Genomic DNA, 18,873 nt, shown 5'->3' on the forward strand with positions numbered 1-18,873 from the left:
CCCGGGGGTATGCTGGAGCTGATATTATAATTATATAATATTTCAAAATTAGCTAAATATTTCGTATAAAATAATAAAATAATATTGAATTTTATACATATTAATTGACTTGTATATTGTACATATATATATACATATAAAAACAATATGTCAGAATTCTTTATAATATAAAATAAAAACACAAAAATATACAGTATTAAATATTATAATTATATAATTATTAATATTATATAACATAAAAGTAAAACATTTGCATTTAAAAATGTAATAAAAAAATGTTCCATATAAATAAAAAGATAATAATAAAAAAGATAATAAGCAAATACATAGCTGTTTAAACACAAACATACTATATATTAAAATAAAATATGAATACAAAAAACATATATCAGAAAAAAATAAGTATAATACCCAGTATATATGCCATAACAATAAAAACTAGTAATATCCTAACTATAGCTGCATAGCACTGTGTCTCTACTTGCAAGCAGAGATGCTTCTATTGATGAGTGCATGCCACGCCTAGAAAATGCAGGCGTTCAATGCTTTGTTCATCTTTGTTCATCTTTGTTCGTGTCTGCTACTAATTTTGTCAATCACAGCATCTCTGGCTACGCGTACGGAAGCATCGCTGCAGCAAAGCCACATTTAGCGTGAAAAACACTCATTTCTCATCACAAAAAGGAAAAATATTGCACTTGCTCCCCAGTATGAACAGACGGCAATGTCACCAACTCACCATTAGAGGGCAGTAGAGTCCGGTTGTGCTAAGATCCGGCTGTGGCGGTGGAGGTGGCGGTGGCGGTGGGGGGGTTATAAATGTGTTAGCACTTCCCTGCCATTCAGCAGTTGTTGCATCGACCCCGTTGGGTACAACACGCAACGCAAACGTCTCCCTAAATACTATAGGGGAAAAAAAGCCTTTTCTTCCTCCTCTCTACTGCTTTGTCACCTCTAGACGACAACATGGTGAGTTCAATGACGCCTTTTCTTGCAGGTAAAATGAAAGCTTGTCGAATGGCTGCTTGCAGCACGACGTCACCTTACCTAATTTGATGGTTAATTGGCAGCACTTGGCATATTTGGAGCGAGATTTGGTGACTTGCCGGGTCTTATTTTTCATATTTTTTATTTAATGCAGTGCCACGATTTGATTTGTGTGTGTAAATGCCAACAATGGTGCCGAAGAAAGGCTCACAATAAAAAAATATAAACGCAAAAAATAATATTTTAGAAAGTAGAATAATTATTTCATATTTTTTAACAATGTCTGTCAAAATTTTTGAATATTTGGCCGTAGTTGTAAAATAGAAAAAATAAAAAATGACGTGATGGTGAACAATGGTGCTGAGGAGAAGCGTACAATGAAGATTTCAAACCAAAAAAAATATTTAACAAAGCAGATTAATTGTGTAATATAAAAAAATGTATGTTAAAATGAAATATAATTTATTTTAATTACAATAATTTAAAAACGAGGTGCCTTATAATGGCAGGGAGTGGCAAGGTGTATGAATTTTTAATTAATTCATGCATTCCTTACTGAATAGATTTGAAACACAAAGACTGTTTTCAATTTTAAATCCACCTCACATGCCGTAATAATTCCAAAAAAAATTAATTCCATATTTTAATGGCATTACGGTACAAATGAAACCATGCACTGCCTCCCCCCACCCCATTTTCCCATTCAATACAACGTCGTGATTGTACATCCTCAGTGGAGTGGAGGAGAGCAAGTGGAATATTCCAGAATGTGAGCCTCAATGCGCATGTGCAGCCTCATTTGCATTTCCTTGCCAGAAAGAGAAGCGTCGTGTCTGAATGACAAGAGCACAGCAAATGGAGGTGGGGGGTGGTGGAAAAAAAGATAACAAAAGGGCGTTTTTCCGACGTGGGAGGATGGGGCTGGTGGATGTTCGAGTCCCCTGCGGGTTGTCATGCAGCAGGGTGACGCCTCGTGCTGCCGTACCTGCAGCAACCATTAGAGGGCGCGGTAGTACCAATATCAATATTCAATATCCATGCGTTTGAAATGGAAATGTCAATGCTGCCCCCTCAAAATGCCCCCCCACTACCATCTCACCGCCTCACCGCTTCTCCACAGCGCGAGTGTATCTCCATCCACGTTGGCCAGGCTGGCGTCCAGATCGGCAATGCCTGCTGGGAGCTCTACTGCCTGGAGCACGGCATCCAGCCTGACGGACAGATGCCCAGCGACAAGACCCTGGGGGGCGGCGACGACTCCTTCAACACCTTCTTCAGCGAGACCGGCGCGGGAAAACACGTGCCCCGAGCCGTCTTTGTGGACCTGGAGCCCACCGTCATCGGTAAAGTCCACCATAGCTGCTCCACCATTCAGTCTTTGATTTGGATACATGTATACTGATTTTTATATATACTGAATTATTATAAATAATACAGAATCAATGCCACTAACTTGAATATTGTTACATTTTTTAGATGAGGTGCGCACTGGAACCTACCGCCAGCTCTTCCACCCCGAGCAGCTGATCACCGGCAAGGAGGACGCCGCCAACAACTACGCCCGTGGACACTACACCATCGGCAAGGAGATCATCGATCTGGTGCTGGACAGGATCCGTAAACTGGTGAGTGATTGTGGCGCCCCCTGTGGATTGTGTTGGTAATGCTTAGTAAGGCAAACATTTCATTCAATTAAGTTTATCATCCTTACACAACCACCCAATGAAGTCCTGTTCGCATTTTTGTGGATGGCGGCCATATCTTTCAACCAATCTTGTTCAAATTTTGCACACATGTGCTTGTCAGTCCCCTTAATGGGTGTACCAATTTTTGTGATGATTCATCCAACCCCCCAAAAGTTACAGGGCACTGTTTAGTTAACAGGGGTCCCTGTTTTAAAACATCAAACAACTCAAAGGAGAACCTGGTCCAAAAGAACAGGTTGATCGCTACTTTCTTAATGAGAGGTCCTGATCCATGTCCTCGGTTTTTTGCGTCCTCAGGCGGACCAGTGCACGGGCCTCCAGGGCTTCCTGGTGTTCCACAGCTTCGGAGGCGGCACCGGCTCCGGTTTCACTTCCCTGCTGATGGAGCGTCTGTCGGTGGACTACGGCAAGAAGTCCAAGCTGGAGTTCTCCATCTACCCGGCCCCTCAGGTGTCCACCGCCGTGGTGGAGCCCTACAATTCCATCCTGACCACCCACACCACCCTGGAGCACTCCGACTGCGCCTTCATGGTGGACAACGAAGCCATCTACGACATCTGCCGCAGGAACCTGGACATCGAGCGTCCCACGTACACCAACCTGAACAGGCTCATCAGTCAGATCGTGTCCTCCATCACGGCCTCCCTTCGTTTCGACGGCGCCCTCAACGTGGATCTGACAGAGTTCCAGACCAACTTGGTGCCCTACCCCCGTATCCACTTCCCCCTGGCCACCTACGCCCCCGTCATCTCCGCTGAGAAGGCGTACCACGAGCAGCTGTCCGTGGCCGAGATCACCAACGCCTGCTTCGAGCCCGCCAACCAGATGGTGAAATGCGACCCCCGCCACGGCAAGTACATGGCCTGCTGCCTGCTCTTCCGTGGCGACGTGGTGCCCAAAGACGTCAACGCCGCCATCGCCACCATCAAAACCAAGCGCACCATCCAGTTTGTGGACTGGTGCCCCACCGGCTTCAAGGTGGGCATCAACTACCAGCCGCCCACCGTGGTCCCCGGCGGAGATCTGGCCAAGGTCCAGAGGGCCGTGTGCATGCTGAGCAACACCACCGCCATCGCCGAGGCCTGGGCCCGCCTGGACCACAAGTTTGACCTGATGTACGCCAAGCGCGCCTTCGTCCACTGGTACGTGGGCGAGGGCATGGAGGAGGGCGAGTTCTCCGAGGCCAGGGAGGACATGGCCGCCCTGGAGAAGGATTACGAGGAGGTGGGCGTCGACTCCATTGAGGGCGAAGGAGAGGAGGAAGGAGAAGAATATTGAACAGGAAACGGTGGCGAATGCGTCCCGTATCCAGACACCTGTCCACGGGCCCGTTAGCAGTTGGAAATTCCTCAAATGTCCATCTTGGCTCCAAATAAAATCTGTCACCAGTGATGCCGTCTTGTCTGTCATCGTTGGGTTGGGTCTTCTAAATAAAGTACCACATGAGTGCTCAAAGCAAAGTTTAATGAAAACAAAAAACTGATTGATGCTTCAACTACCACAGATTTCAATAGAAAAGTATCATTCATACGTTTAAATCGACATCATGTTTCATATTTTAAAAAAAAGGATGCTTTAGAAAAAACAAGTATAAAAAGAAAAGGCCGCTCAATGTGGTTCACACCAGTCTGTCCTGCAGTAGGGGGCGCTGGTCCAAAACTCCTTGCCTGTTGAGGAGCTTCCACAAAGACGACGAAGCGGAGCCGCGGTGACGGCAGACATCTTGGGGGTCTGCGACCCCCCTGGCGTCCTTCAGACGCTGGTAGGACTTCAGGCGCCTGTAGAGGGATGAACAAATCCGGATGAGTCAAAAACAAATAAAATATTATATGTATATATATATATATATTTTTTTTAATTATATATATATATATATATATCTTCTAAAATACAATGTTTTCTCACAAAATGACAACTTTTTTATTTTATTACTTTTTATTTATATTTTTTATATAATACTATTTGTATTTGTAGTTTCATATCTTTTATTTATTTTATTATTTACACATGTTTTCACAATAAAAGTTCATATTTTATATAAGTTTACATAATTCTAGTAAATAATTCATTTATTTATTATTTACAAGAATTCATTATAATGACGTTAGAATAATGTATACATTATATATATATAATTATTCATAATTCTTATTATATATATAATAAGAATATATATATACAATAAGAAAAAACATATATATAGTATATATATAATGATATATATAAGAATACATAATATATATATAAGAATTATGAATAATTATATATATATAATGTATACATTATTCTAACATCATTATAATAAAGAATTATTCACAATTCTTGTAAATAATAAATAAATGATTTACTAGAATTATATAAAGTTATATAAAATATGAACTTTTATTGTGAAAACATGTGTAAATAATTTGTATTTGTAGTTATATTTTTCATATATTTTATTTATTTTATTATTTACACATGTTTTCACAATAAAAGTTCTAGTAAATAATTCATTTATTTATTATTTACAAGAATTTTGAATAATTCTTTATTATAATGATGTTAAAATAATGTATACATTATATATATATATACAATTATTCATAATTCTTATTATATATATAATAAGAATATATATATATATATATAATAAGAAAAAAATATATAGTATATATATAATAAGAATTATTAACTTATATAAAATATGAACTTTTATTGTGAAAACATGTGTAGATAATAAAATAAATACAAAATATAACTACAAATACAAATAGTATAAAAAATATAAATAAAAAGTAATAAAATAAAGTAGTCATTTTGTGAGAAAACTTGTATTTTAGAAATATATTAATTCCACGTTTATATACGGGAAAACATACACGGTTAGCATGTTAGCATTTTACAAGAAAATGACCAATAAAGTTGATCAAAGTTCTTGTTATGAGTATTAGTAATAGTACTTATAGTTCTTATATTCTTCTGGCCGACTTACTTGTACGTGAAGGCCACAATTCCCAGCGACAGAAGAAGGACCATGGCGGCCAGCAGGGCGGCCAGCAGGGCGGCCAGCAGGGCGGCGATGACGCCGGAGGAGGACGCCTCAGAGCCTGGGAAAAAAAAGGATGACTTATCCAACCGGGCCTGCGAGCGGCTTCGAACCCAGAAGAGAATCAGACGCACCCATGTCCACGTTGACTTTGGCGCTGCCGACGGCTAGACTGACGTCGTTAGCCATGGACACGTTGACGCAGTAGACGCCCGAAGCGTTGAAGAAGTGGCGCAGCACCATCTGGCACTCACTGGACTGCTCCGGCGTGTCGCAGGAAGTGTGGATGGGCCTCAGGCACTCTGCATCCAGGATCACGCTGCACACCTCCTTGGGGAAGCTAGGTGAGGAAGCTGGGCGGTTAGGGTTTGACCCTGGAACGGACTATTTCCTGGAGTTACCTTCCTTGGCAGGTCACCGTGAGATCAATAGCGTTGTTGTTGATTCCAGGCGTCGCCGTGGCGATGGCGTCCACTTGCAGGATCTCCACTTTCTGGATGGCCTCTGCCGGCAAAGACAAGTTAGCCCCACCCGTCAGGTTTGATCCGTATCGATATTGAGCGTACCCACCGACCACTTGAATGTCAGCACTGAAGGAACCGTAGCGATAAATCACGCAGTCGTCCTTCGTGGGTTTGTCCTTTGCGTCCCTTTTTGGCACCAGGACCACGGCGGCTCGGCCCGTCCGTATCACAGGACGCTTTAGTACTGTGTGTAGTATTACAGTAATAATGACTAGGTAGTACTACTAATGATTACGCCATCTTTACCTTCCGTCGCCACGTCGATGCTCGTGTCCTGCATCAGAGAGTTGGAGGCGGGGTCAGCGGGTTCTTGGTACTTGACAGGGGATGGGGTCTCTGAAGGGGACCGTGAAGGTCCGTCCCGGGTGGGATGAGCCGTGGAGGTCTCGTCCTCAACGGTGTCCTCCTCGGTGTCTGATGGAAGAGAGTTGGTCATGAAGGTCATGTGACCCCGTAGCGCACACAGATACATCATTTCCTGTTGCCCACCTGAGGTGTCCTGGCGTCTGGGCGGCGCGGGGGCCTGTGTGGTGGAATCCGTGGGAGGCTTGCAAGTCTTGTCCGGGATGACGGCCTGGACCACCACGTGGGGCTTGAAGGCACCGGAGCTCACGTAGGTGTGCGTGACGGTGGTCTCCCTGGAGATGAGCGCCCCGCTGCTGTCCCCGAAGTCCCAGTTGAAGGTGATGTCGGCGTCGCTCAGGTACAGGCTGGGGTCGTGAAGCGTGACGCTGAAGGAGATGGCTCGGTTCAGCACGAAGTTCAGGTCGCCCGCCAGGACGTCGTTGACCTGGTCCAGGGTCACGGCGAATGGGATTTGATCTGGGGGGGAGGGGGGGGGGGTTAAAGATGAGTAACTGGAGTTGCAACATTTGTTTGTTTTCATTGGTGTTGGCAAAGTAAAGTAAAGTAAAGTAAAGTAAAGTAAAGTAAAGTAAAGTAAAGTAAAGTAAAGTAAAGTAAAGTAAAGTAAAGTAAAGTAAAGTAAAGTAAAGTAAAGTAAAGTAAAGTAAAGTAAAGTAAAGTAAAGTAAAGTAAAGTGGATTGGACTGGACTGGACTAGACTAGACTAGACTAGACTAGACTAGACTAGACTAGACTAGACTAGACTAGACTAGACTAGACTAGACTAGACTAGACTAGACTAGACTAGACTAGACTAGATTAAATTAAAATAAAATTAAATTAAATTAAATTAAATTAAATTAAATTAAATTAAATTAAATTAAATTAAATTAAATTAAATTAAATTAAATTAAATTAAATTAAATTAGACTTTTTCATATAAAATCCAGATCCAATGATGACAAAGAGAGAAGTGTTAATTAAATTAAATTAAATCGAATCGAATCGAATCGAATCGAATCAAATCAAATCAAATCAAATCAAATCAAATCAAATCAAATCAAATCAAATCAAATCAAATCAAATCAAATTAAATTAATTTGTTTGTTTTCATTGGTGTTGGCAAAGTAAAAGTAAAAGTAAAAGTAAAAGTAAAAGTAAAGTAAAGTAAAGTAAAGTAAAGTAAAGTAAAGTAAAGTAAAGTAAAGTAAAGTAAAGTAAAGTAAAGTAAAGTAAAGTGGACTGGACTGGACTGGACTAGACTAGACTAGACTAGACTAGACTAGACTAGACTAGACTAGACTAGACTAGACTAGACTAGACTAGACTAGACTAGACTAGACTAGACTAGATTAGATTAAATTAAATTAAATTAAATTAAATTAAATTAAATTAAATTAAATTAAATTAAATTAAATTAAATTAAATTAAATTAAATTAAATTAAATTAGACTTTTTCATATAAAATCCAGATCCAATGATGACAAAGAGAGAAGTGTTAATTAAATTAAATTAAATCGAATCGAATCGAATCAAATCAAATCAAATCAAATCAAATCAAATCAAATCAAATCAAATCAAATCAAATCAAATCAAATCAAATCAAATCAAATCAAATCAAATCAAATCAAATCAAATCAAATCAAATCAAATCAAATCAAATCAAATTAATTAGTTTGTTTTCATTGGTGTTGGCAAAGTAAAAGTAAAAGTAAAAGTAAAAGTAAAAGTAAAAGTAAAAGTAAAAGTAAAAGTAAAAGTAAAAGTAAAAGTAAAGTAAAGTAAAGTAAAGTAAAGTAAAGTAAAGTGGATTGGACTGGACTGGACTAGACTAGACTAGACTAGACTAGACTAGACTAGACTAGACTAGACTAGATTAAATTAAATTAAATTAAATTAAATTAAATTAAATTAAATTAAATTAAATTAGACTTTTTCATATAAAATCCAGATCCAATGATGACAAAGAGAGAAGTGTTAATTAAATTAAATTAAATCGAATCGAATCGAATCGAATCGAATCGAATCGAATCGAATCAAATCAAATCAAATCAAATCAAATCAAATCAAATCAAATCAAATCAAATCAAATCAAATCAAATCAAATCAAATCAAATCAAATCAAATCAAATCAAATCAAATCAAATCAAATTAAATTAAATTAAATTAAATTAAATTAAATTAAATTAAATTAAATCAAATCAAATCAAATCAAATCAAATCAAATCAAATCAAATCAAATCAAATCAAATCAAATCAAATCAAATCAAATTAAATTAAATTAAATTAAATTAAATTAAATTAAATTAAATTAAATTAAATTAAATTAAATTAAATTAAATTAAATTAAATTAAATTAAATTAAATTAAATTAAATCAAATCAAATCAAATCAAATCAAATCAAATTAAATTAAATTAAATTAAATTAAATTAAATTAAATTAAATTAAATTAAATTAAATTAAATTAAATTAAATTAAATTAAATTAAATTAAATTAAATCTTGTGGGGTTCAGAGAGAAACCGCATGAGGAGGTTGCCTACAGCCACAGCTGTTGATACCAATGAATTCCTTACCAGTGATGGAGAACTGAGTGGAGGCGTACCCCAGTGGGATGAACTTCTCCCTGCTCCTGTAGTGGTAGATGACAATGTCCATGGTGTAGGAGCCCAGCGGGACGCCGTCCGTGTCGATGGTCAGGGAGGACGAGGGACCGTCGGCCACCTGCCAGTACTGACCTGCCGGGACCGGAACAGGAACGGGGATGGGGGACGTTATTGTTGTGCTTTTTCTTTGAGAAGGATCATATCCCAACAGAACCTACCCCAGGTCTTCCACACAAACACGTAGTTGGGCTTCTTGTCCTTCTCGAAGGCCGTCCCATCGGGGAAGACCGCATCCCAGTCCCCCTTGTGACTTGGGAAGACCGACTCTGCCTTGAGATGCTTCGTTCCTGCAGGAGAAGATCAAACAGTTCTATGATAAAGTAGGCTTCGCTACAGTCTTAAAGCAATAGTGTTGTTCAATTGGATTTTTATTGTCTCATATTTATGACTTTTTTCTCATACAATTATGACTTTATTCTTGTAAATGTATGACTTTATTCTTGTAATATGACAGCTTTTTTGTTGTAAATATATTTTTGGAATATTACGACTTTATTCTAGTAATATTACAAATTTGTTTCTCGTACATTTATGACTTTTTTTTCTCATAAATTTTATTTTTATTAAATGTAAAAATGTATTCTTGTAAATGTACAACTTATTTTCTTGTAAATTTACTGACTTTAATCTTGTAATTTTGCGTTTTTTTTTCGTTGTATATGTATGACTTTATTGTCATAATATTACAACTTTTGTCTGTGTAAATGTAATACTTTATTTTTGTAAATATACAACTTTTTTCCTTTTAAATGTACAATTGTTTACAACCTTTTTCTTGTATACTTGTGAATTTCTTCGTAAATTTAGGAATTTTTTTTTCTTGTAATATTCCTAATTTTTTTCTCATACATGTACTCATTTTGTTCTTGTTAATGAACGACTTTATTGTTGTAAATATACTAATTTTACTGGTAAATTTGGGCATTTTTATCTCATACATTTATACATTGATTACACAGAAACTCACGACTCTCAGATTAATTTTTTTTTATTGTGGACCTAATATTTTTTTTTCTCATAAATGGATGACATTGTCAAAATTGTAAAAATTAAAATTTTTTTACTTTATTCTCACAAATGTACAACTTTATTCTCGTAATATTAACATTTTTTTCTTGTACATTTATGACTTTATTCTTGTAATATTATGTCTTTTTTTTTCTCATAAATGTACATCTGTTTTTAATCTAAATATTACGACATTTTTCCTTGTAAATTTACTACTTTATTCTCATAATATTATCATTTTTTTCTTGCACATTTATGACTATATTCTTGTAATATTGTGTCCTTTTTTCTCATAAATGTATGTCTGTTTTTAATCTAAATATTACGAAATTTTTCCTTGTAAATTTACTACTTTATGCTCATAATATTACCATTTTTTTCTTGCACATTTATGACTATATTCTTGTAATATTATGTCCTTTTTTTCTCATAAATGTATGTCTGTTTTTAATCTAAATATTACAACATTTTTCCTTGTAAATTTACTACTTTATGCTCATAATATTACCATTTTTTTTGCACATTTATGACTATATTCTTGTAATATTGTGTCCTTTTTTCTCATAAATGTATGTCTGTTTTTAATCTAAATATTACAACATTTTTCCTTGTAAATTTACTACTTTATGCTCATAATATTACCATTTTTTTTTTGCACATTTATGACTATATTCTTGTAATATTGTGTCCTTTTTTCTCATAAATGTATGTCTGTTTTTAATCTAAATATTATGACATTTTTCCTTGTAAATTTACTACTTTATGCTCATAATATTACCATTTTTTCTCGTACATTTGCGACTTCATGCTCATCTAGGTACAACTTTTTTCCATGTAAATACACAACTTTATTCATGAATACTAATAAAATGTCAACAACCAGGCTTTGCTACACGTCTCAGAATAAAGCTCTGCCAACTACAAGGCAAAGATGCTAAAGATGTTTTTTTTAAGCTGTTAAAATGTCATGCTAGCGCTTTAGCGTCACGTAGGCTAGCCACGCTAACGTTGCTAAAGTGTACTTGTGTGCGTTACCGTTGACGACGCAGTCTTCCACCCAGACCACATCTCCGTCATCTTGTACTTCCTGGCCGTGGGGGAACTCCAAGTCGATGCTGAAGGTCACTTTGGCTCCGGTCAGAGTCGGCGAGTCGTTGGCGACGTTGAACGTCACTTTCCCGCCTACGTGAAGAAAAACATGAAAAAAACTATAAAAATATCCTGTGTGTATTTGCGTTTTGGTGTACAAACCTTTCCAGGAGTGGACGTAGCGGGGGTCTCCATCTTTCCAGATTGGGTAAAGCTTGGTGTTCCAGGATGGGAAACGAGTGAAGCCGCCATTTTTGGCCTCTAAAATCACCCAAAAAAGAAAACTGTGAGTGGTTCACTTCTTTTTACAATTGAATAACAGTAAGAATGTCCACAGTTTGACCCTGGAACAGACTAACAGGCATTTCAAGGTGGAATTTTCTTTAAAAATTAGCCCAAAGACACCAGAATCGGCCCTCAATCCTTATCAGGTGACACTCAGCTGCAGGGGAGTTTAACGCAGATTAAAAAGCCACAGGGGGGAATGTCGGGATTACAACAAACACGCAAACATAAATGTCGATTGTCGCTACGACAAAGTTAGTAAATGAAAAAAAATATTTAGGATATAAATGGCAAATGAATACTACTATAACCATGATAAAACATCAAATAAATGGAATATGATATATTAAATAAAATAAAAATAAAATTATAAAATAAAATATAAAATAATACATAAAATAATACATTAAATAATACATAAAATAATATATACAAAATTATATAATAATAATAAAGAATATAAAATAAATTTTTTTTCAGCTTAAATCTCATTGCCATCATTCTATTCTTATATTTTTTTATATCTATTACAATCAAATATGAAAACATCAAATTAAAAAAAATCAAATTATGTCACTGTTTTATGACTCAACAAACGTAGCTAAAGTCATAATTCATTGGTATTTTATTGACATTTTTAATTGCTTTTCATTCCTGACAGACACTCCATCACATGGATAACTTTTGGGAAAATGGGAAAATGATCACAAAAGCTTGGAAACAAACAAAAAAAACTATGGAAAAAAATATACGGTAACAATAATCATCCAATATCACCATTGGAATAAATATTATAATAAAGGAAATACAATATACTGTACAGATATTACTCATTAATTCAAGTGTTAATGGATGTGACACTAAAGTACTGCATATATGCAGTACATGCATATGTTGTGTACTTACCGGCCAGGGGGTGCGTGGTGGCGGCCACCAGCAGCAGCATCAGCACCGCACACGTCTTCATGCTCAGGCTGCCTCCTCTTCCACCAAAATCCCTTTAGTGAACACCGCGGCTGCAGGGGCGCACCTTTATCCACTCACCGGTGTGGGACCCATAAGAAGACTTATTGTGGGGGGTGGGGGGGTGGGGGGTCACATGTGTGCAAAGATTGAGGTCGTCTCGGTGGCCCGCCTGCACAATAGGGCCACTTTTTTTTTGTTGCATAAATCCCGCATTTATTCTAACCATTATTCCCATTGACACGTGTTTGGACTACTTTCATATCTGTCCACCAGACGGCGCTGTTTCTTCCCATTCAAATCATGTGTAACATTATGTCTTTTTTTAATCATCGTTTTACGATTTTCTTACTGTCATTTTTATGACTTTATTCTGTAAAATTTACTACTGTTTTTTCAGATTTTTTTATTTTATCCTCATAATATTGCAATATTTTTAATGTAAATTTAAAGCTGTTTTTCTTGTAAATTAATGACTTTACTCTTCGGCATATACGACTTTACTGTTGTAATATTTCAACTTTTTTCTCGTAAATTTTTTAATTCTTTTCTTATAAATGTATTTATGAAAATAGTTTTTCTTGTAAATTTTATTCTGTTAAGAGTACATTTTTTTTCCTCATTTCCTCTTTTTTGGGGGGGACATTTAAGACTTATATCACTTTTTTTTTCCAAAAATGTACTACTTGTTAATTTACAACTTTTTTCTTGTACAATTTGTATTTTATTGTCATAATATTACAATATTTTTTTGTGTAAATATACAGCTTTTTTTATGTGTTCTTTTTTTCACTAGACTCTGTTTTCCTTGTAGATTTATGATTTTATTCTTGTAAATTGAAAACCCTTATTATGGTAAATTTTCAGCATTTTTTTTTTGTGCATTTACAAATTTAGTCTCTTAACTTTTTTCTTCTAAATGGACAACTTTTTTTATTGTAAATTTCTGACTTAATTCTTGTAGATGTACTTTGATTTTTTTGGAAAGGTACTATTTTTTTATGTAAAATTTATGAATTTTTTTCATGTACATTTACAACATTTTTCTTGTAATTTAAATGTACGACTTTATTCTCGTACATTTATGACTTTTTTTGTGAATGTACGATGTTATGCTCGTAAATTTCTGACTTTTTTTTGTGTAAATTTACAACTTCTTTCTTGTAAATTTACCACTTTTCCCCCCTTTTTTTTAGTCCAAAAAGGAACCCCTGCGCCGCACTTTGGGCACCCCTGGTTCGGAGCGAGACTCTTGATGACCAAATAAGAGGTCACGGGGGTCTTGTTGCAAATTCTACAAATCACATGCTTCCAAAATGCTACCCTAAATAAATCTCCGCTCAAGTCACATGACCCTTTCTTTCCCCCCCAGTGTGTACTTGTGTGTTAAATGTGTGTTAGTAGAACAATGGGTCATACATGCAAGCATAAAAAAAGGAATGCAACATTAAGGAGGATTACGGACGCACTTGTGACTCCCTAAATTCATCCGGATTTTTGTCCTCTTTACTATAAAGTCACTTTGGTGAAAGACTTTTTGTCTCCTTGTCATCATGTGCATTTAATGCGAGCATCAAGACCCCCCCCCTAAAAAAAAAACACTTTAAAAAGACAAAAAACAATGTCGCCATTCACAGGAAAATCGCAATCCTCGCTCCAGTCATAAATGATCCGTTCCAGGGTCAAGATGTGACCATAAGATTGCATTTTAACATTTTAAACGTTTTTAAATATATATGTTGTTTTTAATTTTGTACTTGTAAGATATTAATTATTAACATTAATTAAGATTTTTATAATATACTATAACATTATTGTAAAAGGTGAAGAAAATCAAAGTATTGATGTTGAATCAAAAAATATTAACTTATATAACACATAACTTTCATGTTTTATTAAGGGGCCTTAAGGATAAGTAACGTCAATACAGCATGCATTATTCCTTCCGATACGCTAGGGGGCAGTAGTTTTAAACAGTGACAGTTTATGTGCGCAATCAGGCAAGAGAACAAAGCGTTTGTCCCACCGGCGTTTTGTAGCAACTAGAAGGTCGAGCGGAGTCAGGCAGCGAAATCGGGAAAAACACAAACAAAAGAAGACAATATTGGCAATAAAATTGCTATTTTTGTTGATAGGTTACGATGTCAGGGCGTTCGTCGTGATGTTTTTGCTTTATGTCGCGAAGCTTGGGAATCTTACGAAAGCTTGCTAGCTAGCTAATATTAGCTAGCGGTTAGCTAGCGTCACTGGTTACGTTGACAGCCAGCTAGCTAATGCTATTTTCTTGACACGTATTACCCTTTGACTCTTCATTTTTCTTTTTGTTTTTTGTTTTTAAATTAAAATTTCGACTGAAGTGTTGTGCCAGTAAGAGCGAGTGTCTGCTGCCTTCATGGCAACCACGGCTAGTGCCCGGAGGTTGCCCATGGGTGTGCGGACTTTCAGCGACTATCTCCAGCTTGCTATCGCGGGCTGTCCTCGGTCGTGCCGGCCGGCGGTGCCTCGAATGTGCAGCCGGCAGAACATCAGGTAAGAAACGCCAATGATGTGTAATATAAACTATGAATTTATCAACGACTCACTGTAGCCATGACGCATTAACAGTAACATGACGGTGCTTTAAAATGATCCGTTCCGGGGTCAACCTATGGCCATCAAACCATTTTCTAATGCATCATAAAGTTTTAAAACTTGTCAAAGGGTTCAAAATTAAACACTTTTCATGGTTTTTGGCCTCTATTCCAAACGCATATTTGTCCTTTAGAGGCCTGGCACTCTCTGTAGTTGAGTAAATAAACCCCCGCAGCCATTATTTGTGGAAAGCATAACGCCATGGATGTGGCCCAAGACACATTTTTAAAAACACCTGTGTCGGTGCATTCATGGCCGCCTGGGATATTTCCAGTGCCGCCTTGCCCGGTGTAGGTCAGCATTCCAGATGGTCACATGTCACCACAGAAAATACCAGCAGCTAGCATCCACGTGTGTACCTTTTGTGTGATGTTGTTGTCGCCCCGGCGGCCGGAACGTCGTCGTCCTTTCCAATGGCGTCTGTGCTTGTTCCCCCCCGGCAGACATTTGTCCTCCTGCGGCATCCTGATGACCCGATCGCCCAGAGCGGCGCTGTGCCTCCACGACTGGGACGCGGCCATGGCGAGTCTCCCCCAAAGCCGGAACTTCATCAGCCTCACCAACAAGAGGAAGGAGTACTCTGAGCGCAGGATCCTGGGGTAACGTGTGCTTGCGTTAGAATCCCATCAACACTCGAGTGGCGTGATCTGTCAACGGTAGTCGTTAGCGCCGCCTCATTTGGGTGTTACATCAATTTAGACGAGTCCTTGAAGGTGACACCGTGCAAGTAACGCCTCGACGGGAACCCGAGAGACCAGCGTGCCTTTGTTGCCCGACTTAACACGTCACGGTCGTCCTTCGCCACAATGCCGCAGCTGATTACTGCCTATTATTATGAAAATAATATTGAATTAAAGTGAATTTCCACATAGCAGGGTTCAATATTAATAATTGGTAGTTAATAGAAAAAATAGAATACCTGTTTACGGTCTTATAAATACGTTTTTAAACAATATTAGAGCCTTTTAGACATGAACTAACACCCCTATACTCACCTTTACACTTTATTAATGTTACTAGAGCCCTCTAGATATGAAATAACACCCCTATAGTCACCTTTACTTTCCTATTACCAATATGGTACACATAATAACAGAATATAAGACACATTAGGCATAGAAAACCTGTTTACCGCCTTGTAAATACAATTTATTAATGTTACTAGAGCCCTCTAGATATGAAATAACACCCCTATAGTCACCTTTACTTTCCTATTACCAATATGGTACACATAATAACAGAATATAAGACACATTAGGCATAGAAAACCTGTTTACCACCTTGTAAATACAATTTATTAATGTTACTAGAGCCCTCTAGATATGAACTAACACCCCTATAGTCAACTTTACTCATATTACCAAATATGGTTAATGTTACTAGAGCCCTCTAGACATGAAATAACACCCCTATAGTCACCTTTACTCATATTACCAAATACGGTTAATGTTACTAGAGCCCTCTAGATATGAACTAACACCCCTATAGTCACCTTTACTCATTTTACCAAATACGGTTAATGGTACTAGAGCCCTCTAGACATGAACTAACACCCCTATAGTCACCTTTACTCATATTACCAAATAGAGTTAATGTTACTAGAGCCCTCTAGATATGAACTAACACCCCTATAGTCACCTTAGCACTCCCATTACCTACATATGAGACATAACAACAAATAAGACACAGAAAAGCTGTTTATCAACTACTAAATAGACTTTTTAACATTATTAGAGCCCTCTCGACATGCACTAACAGCCCTATAGTCGCCTTTACACTCCTGTTACCCAATATAGTGGATATAATAAGAGAAAATAGGCATATTAGGCATGGAAAACCTGTTTATAGTTTTCTAAATATGTGATATTGATATGAATATTAGAGCCTGTTAGACATGAACTAACAGCCCTATAGTCACCTCTACACTGTTACTCAATACAGTAAGACATAATAGGAGAAAAGATATTAATTCATCATTTTTCTACTGCTTATCCTCACGAGGGTCGCGGGGGTGCTGGAGCCTATCCCAGCTGTCTTGGGGCGAGAGGCGGGGTACACCCTGGACTGGTGGCCAGCCAATCACAGGGCACATATAGACAAACAACCATTCACACTCACATTCATACCTATGGACAATTTGGAGTCGCCAATTAGCCTAGCATGTTTTTGGAATGGAATGGGGGGGGGGGGGCAAACTCCACACAGACAGCTGAGGGTGGAATCGAACTCAGGTCTTCTAGCTCTGTGTCCTATGCGCCAACCCTAAAAGACCACAAAAGATATATTAGTAGGTATATGAATAAGAAGGGAGGGGGGTCTAGCTTGGTGATCAATACTGACCCCTGGTGGCCAATGTGGAACACTACATTCCCAATCCACCTCATCCATTTCCATGCTAGAAAAAGTGGATTTAAAAAAAATGAGTTTACTTTGAGGTGTGTGGTTTTTTCGGGCGTCAGGTATTCCATGCTGGAGATGTACGACGTGGTGGCCAACGTGGACGACTACAAGCACTTTGTCCCGTGGTGCAAGAAGTCCGTGACGGTGGCCAAGCGCTCCGGCCACTGCAGGGCCCAGCTGGAGGTGGGCTTCCCGCCCGTGGTGGAGCGCTACACCTCCATGATCACCAGCGTCAGGCCTCACCTGGTCAAGGTGCGTACGCTCCCGCTCCCGTCCCGTCCCGCGCGCCCTCACCGTCCGGGAAGCTAACGGGTTGTCTTTCCAGGCCGTTTGCACGGACGGGAAGCTCTTCAACCACCTGGAGACCATCTGGCGCTTCAGTCCCGGCATTCCCGGATACCCTCGTACCTGCACTGTGGACTTTTCCGTAAGTGACTCCCCCCTTCCGTTCTCTCTGGTGTCTTCCTGACGACCCTTCCGCCCCCCCGCCGCCGCCAGATCTCCTTCGAGTTCCGCTCGCTGCTGCACTCCCAGCTGGCCACCATGTTCTTCGACGAGGTGGTCAAGCAGAACGTGGCCGCCTTCGAGCGCCGCGCCTGCAAGCTCTACGGCCCCGAGACCAGAATCCCACGAGAGCTCATGTTCCACGAGGTCCACCAGACGTGACGGCGCCTCCTCCTCCTCCTCCTCTCGCCTCACCCCGGCCTTAAAAGTCCCGCCTCCTCCCGCATGATGCTTGAATGACAGCGCGCCCCCCCCCTGCAGTCTACCTCCTCACGTGTACAAAAACAGCAACACTAGAAGAATAAACCGCAAAACCTGCTTTTCATTTTAGTTGAAAGACTTTTATTGTGAAGGAGGGGAAGCGCCATCCACGACTGATGACAAATCTACACTATAATATTATAAACATCCCTTTTTTTCATCTATTATGGCTTGCTTTGGGGGGGGGGGCAGATGTGTGCCATCTTTTTGTGTTGTTGCCGTGTGCAGTCAAGTTTGCACCATTACTTTGCACCATTATTTTGCACATGTTACTGGACTGCCAGTGCAATGTTCATTTCATTTTAGAAGGCGCTATTGCACATAAATATTATCAGGAAATTACCCCCAAATAGGACCCCTCCCTTTCCTTTTCCTAAGGAAAACATGCTAAATGGATTTCCTTTTAAAAGTAAAAAGTTGTATTTTTAAATTTTTTTTAAAAATCCCACAAAAGTCCCCAAAATTAACTTTTTTT

The 18,873-nt window shown here is 38.4% G+C and overlaps 3 protein-coding genes across 4 annotated transcripts; 2 read left to right on the forward strand and 1 right to left on the reverse strand.

Annotated features, from left to right (window-relative positions):
* The first annotated feature begins 800 nt into the window (after positions 1-800).
* Positions 801-4,085, forward strand: LOC131104918 (tubulin alpha-1B chain-like). Its single transcript, XM_058052600.2, has 4 exons — positions 801-969; positions 2,108-2,330; positions 2,464-2,612; positions 2,991-4,085. The coding sequence occupies exons 1-4, from the start codon at positions 967-969 to the stop codon at positions 3,969-3,971; spliced, it is 1,356 nt and encodes a 451-aa protein (XP_057908583.1). The 5' UTR covers positions 801-966; the 3' UTR covers positions 3,972-4,085.
* A 53-nt stretch (positions 4,086-4,138) lies between these two features.
* pmelb (premelanosome protein b) lies at positions 4,139-12,659 on the reverse strand. 2 transcript variants are annotated; one of them, XM_078796470.1, is made up of 12 exons: positions 12,546-12,659; positions 11,517-11,615; positions 11,301-11,447; positions 9,416-9,544; positions 9,168-9,329; positions 6,735-7,067; positions 6,492-6,659; positions 6,292-6,429; positions 6,123-6,225; positions 5,856-6,061; positions 5,668-5,782; positions 4,139-4,471 (listed from the first exon to the last, which is right to left on the reverse strand). In XM_078796470.1, exons 1-12 carry the CDS (start codon positions 12,604-12,606, stop codon positions 4,312-4,314), a joined length of 1,821 nt encoding a protein of 606 aa, XP_078652596.1. In that variant the 5' UTR covers positions 12,607-12,659; the 3' UTR covers positions 4,139-4,311. The 2 variants fall into 2 exon arrangements, with proteins under 2 accessions (XP_078652596.1, XP_078652595.1); XM_078796469.1 differs by having other exon boundaries at positions 6,492-7,067.
* A 1,933-nt stretch (positions 12,660-14,592) lies between these two features.
* coq10a (coenzyme Q10A) lies at positions 14,593-18,847 on the forward strand. The gene is made up of 5 exons (XM_058050754.2): positions 14,593-15,131; positions 15,677-15,832; positions 17,693-17,885; positions 17,959-18,060; positions 18,132-18,847. The coding sequence occupies exons 1-5, from the start codon at positions 14,995-14,997 to the stop codon at positions 18,297-18,299; spliced, it is 756 nt and encodes a 251-aa protein (XP_057906737.2). The 5' UTR covers positions 14,593-14,994; the 3' UTR covers positions 18,300-18,847.
* The last annotated feature ends 26 nt before the right edge of the window (positions 18,848-18,873 follow it).

The sequence above is a fragment of the Doryrhamphus excisus genome, linkage group LG15 (genome assembly GCF_037039965.1).
Source record: "Doryrhamphus excisus strain RoL-2023G ecotype Guam linkage group LG15, RoL_Dexc_Guam_v1.1, whole genome shotgun sequence".
Classification (NCBI taxonomy): domain Eukaryota; kingdom Metazoa; phylum Chordata; class Actinopteri; order Syngnathiformes; family Syngnathidae; genus Doryrhamphus; species Doryrhamphus excisus.